The sequence below is a fragment of the Anopheles merus genome, chromosome X, assembly GCF_017562075.2.
Source record: "Anopheles merus strain MAF chromosome X, AmerM5.1, whole genome shotgun sequence".
In the NCBI taxonomy this organism is placed as follows: Eukaryota; Metazoa; Arthropoda; class Insecta; order Diptera; family Culicidae; genus Anopheles; species Anopheles merus.
The window spans coordinates 7,346,111-7,356,634 of record NC_054081.1 but is presented as its reverse complement, the minus strand read 5'-3'; the positions used below and the strand labels follow the sequence as shown (position 1 = coordinate 7,356,634).

General features: G+C 40.9%; 1 protein-coding gene across 1 annotated transcript; it reads right to left on the bottom strand.

Moving 5' to 3' along the window:
* Nucleotides 1–566: 566 nt before the first annotated feature.
* On the bottom strand, nt 567–2,379 carry LOC121598539 (calphotin-like). The gene is made up of 2 exons (XM_041925548.1): nt 2,309–2,379; nt 567–2,237 (listed from the first exon to the last, which is right to left on the bottom strand). The coding sequence occupies exons 1-2, from the start codon at nt 2,327–2,329 to the stop codon at nt 1,056–1,058; spliced, it is 1,203 nt and encodes a 400-aa protein (XP_041781482.1). The 5' UTR covers nt 2,330–2,379; the 3' UTR covers nt 567–1,055.
* Between the last annotated feature and the right edge of the window lie 8,145 nt (nt 2,380–10,524).

The window sequence follows — 10,524 nt, the reverse complement described above, 5'->3', positions numbered from 1 at the left end:
CGCAGAGCAACGATGGTTGCTGCCGCTGCTTAGATACAACGGTGGCTTTAATTTATTTGATAAGCGTCAAAGCATTGAAGAAATTCTCAAAGCGCAGAGTGAAGCCAACAAATGAAAAGTGCAATTGTTGTTAGCATCTGAAGCAACGTGAATTTGTGCTATGCCAATGATACAATTATTTAATTACAGTGTGCTGTGTGTTCGTGATTTTAAACCAGTTTTGCAAGGTTTAATTGGTGCAATTTTTATTCGAAAAATGGCTAATATCAATGGTTACGTGTTTTGTCAGTGAATGTGTTAAGAAGTGCGGCGTCCCGGCATGTTTTGTAATTTTATTGTGTACTATTTTGTCGGAAATAGTTAAGCTTCTTTAAATGGAAATGCCTGTAAATGCAACTGGATTGTGGTTTGGTGGATTTAAAAAAAATCTAAGTAGATTAAATCATTAGAGCAAATTCTGATTGTAACAGGGGAACTGTATTTTATCCCTTTTGCTACACACTCTCCCCAATGAGAACAGCACACATTGGAAAGTATATTGAATTTATAATTAAACAGTTCTGTACGTTTATCAGCAGTTTACTTTTATCTGTGTTTTATTTACTTTTCCAGCGAAAAAGTATGATGCACTGCGTCACAAACTGTATGATAGTTTTTATCCATTAACTCTAAACGAAGCTGACATTAATGAAATGGCTGAGCCATTATCACTAGATGGCTGGAATGATCCTAAATAATAAAAACTATCCTTTTCTAACCATTTCTTATTTGTTCGCAGCTAATTACCGCTACACATGATTTCCCTATTTCCAGTCGGGAAGCAGTCTTTCTTTGTTGTACTAAATGTACTAATGTACTAAAAATAAGCTTCAAAATTCTTCGCCCTCAAGATACCTCTAATACAAAAAGCTTTAATACATTTTCTTATTTATTTACAGGAATTTTCTTACACCGCTCTAAATGCATCACCAAAACGTAGGTCACCCTATTGCTCCGAAACTCACCCTATCATTTCCTAGTAGGATATCAAACTCTATCCAATACGGTGTTGGTGGTTAGTAGAATGAAATGAAATTGCCCTCCACGGTTTTCTGTAGCGTTTGGATTGAGTGCTCAACAAATTCTCTTAAGCTTTGTAGCTCACGAAGCAACATTCGATTGTCCACATTGTCAGGTGTACGCGTTGTCGCTGGAGAGGAGCTGTGTGGGAGCTGTGCCGTAAACAGTTCATTTTCTTCCAGTAAACCATTGCAAACGTCCGAACCAGTTGCTGATAGGCAAGTGGGGGTTTCAGCTGCCCTGCTATTTACAGCAGTGTTAGGTAATGATAAATGTGTTAGCGAGTCGCTTAGAAGCAATGCAGACGAAAGGGTATCTGACGATGTTGTAACCATTTCCGATTCGTTATATCCCAATGGAGACATCGGAAGAAAAGGCGCAGGAATTCCCGTGATGTGTTTCATCCCACATGATGCCAGATCGTTCATTAATGGTCGACCGGTATCTAAACCCGGTAGCGGAGTTAACGAAGAATGCACTTCGGACGCAAGTGATGGCTTGATGGCACTTGACACCCGCTTAGCACGACTCTTTCTAGCTCGTTTAGCAATGCTGGATGTGGCTTTCCTTTTATCTTGTTGTCGCACTGGTATGTTTGCTGCTGATGATGATGGAGAAAACGCGACGGATGGTGATATCCGGAAAGCATCCGGCACAATTGGTTGCAAAATAGTACATGGTGTAGACATCGCCAACGGTTCTACCGCTCCGGACGATGACGCTGTCAAAGGTAAGGGCAACGATGATACCGAGGCTTCCGCAGCAGCCTGAGGGGTGGAGCGCGTTACACTATTTGGCACAGTTGGTGCAATCGACCGCGCTGCCTCCCCAGACGACAACGGAGCTAGCGGAGGAGGAAGCGATTGCTGGATTGATCCCGGCTGTTTTGCGGGCAGTCCTGCTGCTCCGGAAGATGGCGCTGTTAAAGGTAAGGACAGCGATGATGCCGAGGCGTCGACAACAACATGCGGTATGGAACGCGTTATAATGTTTGGCAGAGTTTGTTTAATCACCCACTGCTGTGCTGCTGCCCCGGATGATAACGGAGCCAGCGGAGGAGGGAGCGCTGATTGTTTTGCCGCTCCGGACGATGAGCAAGCTGGCGGAGAACGCTTTACTGGTTCCACACTGGATGCCAGTGATGATGCTAGCATTTGTACGTTAGTTGTTGTAGAAACCTTATAGCGAAAAAAAGCCAGTATTTCACATTAGACAGGACAAAATAGCTTCTTTTCTTATTGTCACTTACGTTGGAATTATGGATATCCATTTAGACAATAAAGTATATTTTGGCGATATTCTTAGGATTTCACAAAATGATGGACTGGTTTGGAACAAGTGAAACTGTAGCGGAAGGTAAGAAGGCACGAAACATCAATGAGAAAAAGAAAGAAAAACAAACAACCATATTTTATGAATAGCTATCAACTACAATAGAAAAGAGAATATGAACATACAAAATGCTCTCCTTCCTTCCAATCCGAAACAAGTGGGGATGAGAACGGGTAAGTAATTATGTGTGTGTGTGTATGAACGCAACGTGTGCGTGAAGGCTGGTTTTTTGCGTTCTGAAAGTTTTTACTTTAACTGCTGCTAGTTGAAACACTTTCCACCATCTTACGGGATGTTTAACGCCGTTTTGATATGTCACGTTGACCATGCTAAGTCGACACAAAATGTGTCATTTCCAATTGGAGAAGCGCTCGTCGGGATTGAGACGATAGCGGGATATGTTCTCAAGCAAAGAGAAACCAGGAATTCAGTTGCATCAGTATAAATAAAAATAAACAAATGAATAATATTAAATACACTATGCGTAACCCGTGACAGACATGTTTCCGGCTCACCGGAAATCGATTTTGGTATTTTATCGTATTATACAATTGAACTATATGATTCAGCGATGATTCAACCCTTTGTCCGCACAAGGGTTACACAACGGGGTCGTAAAGCATGATTGAACAGAAACCGCGCGCAAGCGGCACCCACCCCTACTGCGGCAATTCACTCAAGGAGTGACGCCAACTTCTTTGTTCGGTGGATTTATAGCCACTGCAAGCACCAAAAGGTGCGCTAATGGAGAAACTTCCTCGAGAGAGATAGAGGGACAAAGAAATAGAGAGGCACACATATAGACTCTTACTGACACCACGGAGAAACTGCAAATAAACCTCGACCCAACCCGGAGCGAAATTCAACGCAAAATAGCCGATATATCTTTCCTCCTTTAGTGTATCGTCTTGTAAGTTTGGCTGTGCCGAAAACGAAAGAATCCTTCGGGGAGCTATGGACGGTGATACTCTGACGACAATTTTGGGTACGCTGGAAAAGTCTTACGGGCGACTGGATGTGCTGAATTATCTTAGACTGTCAAGTTCAAGAGCTGATGAACCGGAGGTGCCAGCTGGAACTGCGCAGAAGTGGGGACAGGTCACGTTGAACGAGTTCGGAGTCTGGATGCAGAAGATAACAAAGTAGACGATAAATGCGGCAAGCTGTAAGGCGCAACACGAGCAGATGCAGCAGGTCGAGCAGAGCCATCAGTAGACGATTTCAGGTATTTCTTACGAGATGTTGCAGCTCAATCAGACCTTTGATAATGATTGAAGTGCATTTGGAACCTCATAAAACCACGAAGACGCATGGAGTTAATGTGGAACTTGTTGCCGATGGAGGAGTAATGGACTCATCTTCCTACTGAAACCCCGTCACATGGTTTTAGCTGGAGCTGGAGATTCGGGAACGACCAATGAGCCTCTGCGAAGAAAAATTACGAGCTGCACCGGATGTTTTGGCGGACGTCAGACTGCTTAGAGAGGATGCGTTGAAAGCGTTCTACACCCTGGAAATGCTATCGACGAGTGTTTCTGGTGACAAATCCACGTTGCTGGAAACTGCTACTCCTTAAACGCTACTGCTGGACGAACTCGACTTATGTTTGTAGACTGTTGAACGAAGAGGCAATGAGGATCGCTCCAAAATAAGCTGCACGGAGCGGACGAAGCGAAACTAAGAGGATGTAGTAAGATATAGCGGACCAACTTAAAGCAGCAATCTCGACGCTGAACGATGGTCTTGTAAGTTTGGCTGTGCTAAAAACGAAAGAATCCATCGGAGAGCTATGGACGGAGATACTCTGACGACAATTTTGGATACGGTGGAAAAGTCTTGCGGGCGACTGGATGTGCTGAAGTGTGTTCGGTTTTCGCCTTCATGACCTGGTGAACCGGAGGTGCCAGCTGGAACTGCGCAGAAGTGTGGACATGTCACGTTGAACGAGTTCGGAGTCGGGATGCAGAAGATAACAAAGTAGACGATAAATGCGGCAAGCTGTAAGGCGCAACACGAGCAGATGCAGCAGGTCGAGCAGAGCCATCAGTAGACGATTTCAGGTATTTCTTACGAGATGTTGCAGCTCAATCAGACCTTTGATAATGATTGAAGTGCATTTGGAACCTCATAAAACCACGAAGACGCATGGAGTTAATGTGGAACTTGTTGCCGATGGAGGAGTAATGGACTCATCTTCCTACTGAAACCCCGTCACATGGTTTTAGCTGGAGCTGGAGATTCGGGAACGACCAATGAGCCTCTGCGAAGAAAAATTACGAGCTGCACCGGATGTTTTGGCGGACGTCAGACTGCTTAGAGAGGATGCGTTGAAAGCGTTCTACACCCTGGAAATGCTATCGACGAGTGTTTCTGGTGACAAACCCACGTTGCTGGAAGCTGCTACTCCTTAAACGCTACTGCTGGACGAACTCGACTTATGTTTGTAGACTGTTAGACGAAGAGGCAATGAGGATCGCTCCAAAATAAGCTGCACGGAGCGGACGAAGCGAAACTAAGAGGATGCAGTAAGATATAGCGGACCAACTTAAAGCAGCAATCTCGACGCTGAACGATGGTCTTGTAAGTTTGGCTGTGCTAAAAACGAAAGAATCCATCGGAGAGCTATGGACGGTGATACTCTGACGACAATTTTGAGTACGCTGGAAAAGTCTTGCGGGCGACTGGATGTGCTGAAGTGTGTTCGGTTTTCGCCTTCATGACCTGGTGAACCGGAGGTGCCAGCTGGAACTGCGCAGAAGTGTGGACATGTCACGTTGAACGAGTTCGGAGTCGGGATGCAGAAGATAACAAAGTAGACGATAAATGCGGCAAGCTGTAAGGCGCAACACGAGCAGATGCAGCAGGTCGAGCAGAGCCATCAGTAGACGATTTCAGGTATTTCTTACGAGATGTTGCAGCTCAATCAGACCTTTGATAATGATTGAAGTGCATTTGGAACCTCATAAAACCACGAAGACGCATGGAGTTAATGTGGAACTTGTTGCCGATGGAGGAGTAATGAACTCATCTTCCTACTGAAACCCCGTCACATGGTTTTAGCTGGAGCTGGAGATTCGGGAACGACCAATGAGCCTCTGCGAAGAAAAATTACGAGCTGCACCGGATGTTTTGGCGGACGTCAGACTGCTTAGAGAGGATGCGTTGAAAGCGTTCTACACCCTGGAAATGCTATCGACGAGTGTTTCTGGTGACAAACCCACGTTGCTGGAAGCTGCTACTCCTTAAACGTTATTGCTGGACGAACTCGGCTGTTGTTTGTAGACTGTCGCGGACGAAGCGAGACTAAGCGGATGCAGCAAGATATAGTGGATCAACTTAAAGCAGCAATCTCGACGCTGAACGATGGTTGGACCTGAGTAACAGCTACAGCTACAAGAAACGGAATGAAACATATCACGTGGCAAGCACCAACGGACACTTCCGAGCAGGGTCGGAACAGAAAACTTGCAGCTAGGTAGACCAAGCGTTGAAGCGACCTCTTTGCTATTCCCGACGAATATTTTAGCGATGGTAATCGGTAGTTCCTTCCGCCCTGGATAGTTGTCAAAAACAATAGACGATGGACGATTCATTTTTAACTATTTGTGGACGAACAAGGGATGGAAACCAACAGTACTTATAAAAATGTTTGCAATGAGGAACGATGCTCGACGTTTAACGTTCAACGTGTCACATCACATTTTTAACGCCCCAAATAAAACGTTGTCGATGATGATTGAATTAAGGTTTTATCACAATTATATGCATCCGTAATGTGAGTGCTCATTTTGTCACATTTTTCCCCCCACAGTATTATTACATGGACATAAATCAAACATCGAGTTTGGCCATTGAAATAATTTCCAAAGTTATATTTAAACCCACCAAACGCTAACATTTTCACATCATTATTAATGGAAAATCAACGTCAAATCATTGTAGATTACAGCCGATTATGACATCTTCGCTCGTAATTAAATGCTTACATGCAGATCGAAGTAATTATTTACGAAAGGCTCGATTTGTTCTTCACAAATCTGTCCAATTAATGAAAATGTTTCTAAGTCAGCGTGTTGTGATAGTAAACCGAAAATACCAGATACATGCATTCATCAAAGACATATAAAAATAATTTACAACTGTTTTTTAATCGATTTTAGATTACAAATAAGACAATGCTCATACAATCTAAGACATAAAGGCACTTACCGTTGAAGGAGGATTTCGTAAAATCAACGAGTCACTGCACTATTTTGCACGATTGAAACAATTGCCGTGGTAATGTTTTGAGAAATGAGTACTTATCGTGTGAAATTGCTTTCTATAAAGTTCGATACGTGTCTAATTGTTTATTTTATTTTTAAAATTTGCGTTGAAGTAAGCAATCTATTTTCACTGTCACTATTGCGCTCGGTTGCACCTGTGTATGTGTAACTATACACTCATACTTCTAAAGTGTTTGTAAGACAATTCCGAAAAAAATGGATTTATTTCAATTTTACCCTAGGGTATTGAAATAAAAAAAACTAACAAAAAGAGAGTTTTTATTTTTGAGCTTTTGGCCGAAAAACCTGACAGCTAACAACATATATCACATCTAATCGTACTGTTCCAGATTCTATAATTCTGCCTATTTTGTATCGTATGGCAAAAAGGACCGATTGCTTCCAGTTTAACTCTGTACATTTTCGTAGAGCACACGCATCAAAAATCACTACCACACGTAACGATCACTGTCGAAAAAATCGATCACTTTTCTGTTCTCACTGCGTTGCGGTCCTTTATATCAATGCTTTTCTTAATTTGGAAAAAAAATAACACTTGGTTGCACTAACGACACGAAGCCCGGAGCGGCGCTACCGTACGATTCAACGTTCAACGATCGAATGACGATCAACGACGATCGCCGTGCTCGCTCTCTGTGGCGAACTTGTACGAAAAGCGTGAGAGTGAGTGAGTGAGTGAGTGTACGTGTTCGATGGGTTAGCAAAAACGAATGTGCGAAAGCGATGGAAGCCACGAGCTTATTTACGCATCTATCTTTGTCGTTCCCAACCCGGCACTCAGAGAGGCACTCAAAGAAAAATGAGTGCAACACTCACCAACAAAAAAAAAACATAATGCGCTCTTTGTGTGTGTAGTCGATGAATTGATGCGTCACACACATTTCGAATAATGATTCGCAGTTGCTGTCCGCTCTAGCGAAGTGTTCGGAATGTGGGAAAATGAGACAAATGATCAAATTCTAATTTTACAGGCGTGGCTTTCTCCCTGCGGCTGGGTTCAACAAAGAAAAATACCGCCTTGGCGTACAATAAATGGTAGCAGTTGTAGAAAAGTGTGATAAAACAAGTTATTTACATTTTTCAATTCTACTGTGCTTTCAATTCTACTGTGAAATGTATGTAATGCCCCAATTTAATGTGTATGAAACATAAAAATCATTTCATCGTTGAATTGGTCCAAAATGTATCGAATTGCTTAAGAAATACTTGGAACGGCTCAGTAAAAAGGGTTTCCGCTGCTATTAAACTGTCAATGTCAATGTTTTTCCCCACAATTTTAGTCATACGGTATTTTTCTATCATTATATTTTCGCATTTTTTTTTAGAAATTTTTACATTTTTTCAATGTTTTACCAGAGTGCTATTACATGAACATAAATCAAATAATGGAAACAAATCAGTAAACACTGTTGATCGTAGATCGGGTTTTGCCATGAACATAACTTCAAAAGAAATATTTTAACCCACCAAACGCTAACATTTACACATCGAAATGATTGAAAAATCAACTTCAAATCGTTGTAGATTGGAGCCGGTCGACTAAACTTTCCTCAAAAGGAATTGTATATTATTACATGAATGTTCGCTCATTATATTATGCATAAATGCAGAACTAAAGAATTGTTTGCGATAGGCTCAATTGAATCTTAACAAATCCGATCAATTAATGATAATGTTTCTAAGTCGAAAATACCAGATTATGTGATACGCAGTATATGTATATTCATGCATCCATCAAACACATTTTAAAATAATAGATTTTTTTAATCGATGTTACTAATAAAATAATGCTAATACAAACGTATACATAAAAGCACTTACCGTTGAATGATGTCTTCGTAAAAAGAATGAGTCACTGCACAGTTTTTCAGATTGTAACAATTGTTGAGATAATATTTTTGGAAATGTGTACTTTTTGTATCAATATCGCTTTAACTCGTGATTTTGTTCAAAGTTCGACACGTATGTAATTGTTTGTTTATTTTAAAGTTTTGCTTTGAGATAAACAATATATCTTCACTGTTACACTCGCGCTCGGTCGCACCTAATATTTTTGCTAAATGACAGGAAATGGTGAGAACTACATTGCCTTTAACATAAATGCATGAGATCTCTTGAGATTTTTTTGGCACATTGAACATACAACTTCTAAACTAGTTTCTAAACAATAACAAAAAATTGAATGTATTTAAATTTTACCCTGAGGTATTGAAACAAAAAAAAAAACTTCACAAAAATAGCTTTCATGGCAGCGAATTTATTTACGACCACTGTGCTACAACGGATGATTAATATAATCCATTGCTACTGGAAATTGAAAATAGAGGACAACGACACAAATTATATCAATCGAATCAAGGATGAGCTAGCTTTTATCATATGAGGTAGCCGATCACGGCTAGCTGTGGCAAACTGTGACGTGAAACTTGTAATATTATCGATTGTACACGCAAAGTCCATTTCGCAAATGCAAAAACAGCTCCAAAGCCCACAAACTCAGTGTAGCATGATATTTGAATTTTACTCAAAAGCGCTTAGCAAAAACGCAACAAATATTACCAAAATCTATCAAAAAACGCTTTATAGCGTTCGGCAAATAATTCGCATGATAGCAAATTAGTTTCATATTTTTCCCTCCAGTAGCCGAAAAGCTGTCAGTAAACAATTTACATCAAACCTAATAGAATTGTTCCAGATTCTATAGTTCCACCTATTTTGTATCGTTTAGCAAAAACGACAAGTTGCTTCGAGTTTGGCACTATAAATTTTTACACAGCACACGCACCAAATATCGCTACCACACGTTGTGTTCACTGTTAAATAAAATAAATGTATCACTTTTCCGTTTCACTGTGTTGGGGTCCTATTGCCAATATTTTTCTTGACTTTGAATTTTTTTTGACACTTGGTTGCTCCAACGACACGAGGCCTGGAGCAGCGTTACCGTACGATTCAACGTTCAACGATCGAATGACGATCGCCGTGCTCGCTCTCTGTGGCGAACTGTGCGAAAAGCGTTTACGTGTGTGTGCGTGATCGTTGGGTTAGCAAAAATAAATGTGCGAAAGCGATGGAAGCCACAAGCTTTTTTTATGCGTCTATCTTTGTCGTACACAACTCAGCTCTCAGAGAGAGACTCAGAGAAAGAAGTGCGGCACTCACCACTACAAATTTCCCCTCAGCTTCAAGTGAGCTCCTTTCCGTGGGGCTCTCGTTCTCGCATTTATTCTCTTTCTCACTTTCATTCTCATTCTCACTTTCATTCTCATTCTTGCTCTCATTTTCATTACCTATGTTTTTTTTTTGCTAACAATTTGGACCTGTTTACTGTCGTGTTTTGAAATTTGTTGTTTCAGTTCATTATGTTCCTTCCGCTCCTCAACTTTTAGTGCAAATGTGCACCATTGTGCCTTGTGTGAAAATAAACAAGATTAATTAAAAAAATAATTTAACATAACAGTTTTATTAATTCTCTGAGCCAAGGCCAGTGGTTTCCAACAAGTCATTTCCGTTGTGTCGCTAAAATAACAAAAATATCGCTATAGCTGTATTTTTTTTAACATTGAATGTTGTTCTATTCTTGAAGTGTATTTGAAGGAGACGTTTCGAGCTGTGTTATTTGTGACGCTCTTGGTTTGAGTCCCTTCACAGTTTTATCATTTTGAGGATAGGTGTCATCAAATGTCACAGCAGTTCTGTAAAACTGGAGGTCTAGAAAACTAAGAAAAATCAAAATTAAAAAAATGGGACACGAAGTGATGGTGCAAAAGTCTGCGTATTTGCTAGTACTTTAGGAATGAATCATTTGTCTGTTATTACAGGGTTTAACAGTCCAATTGATAACTAT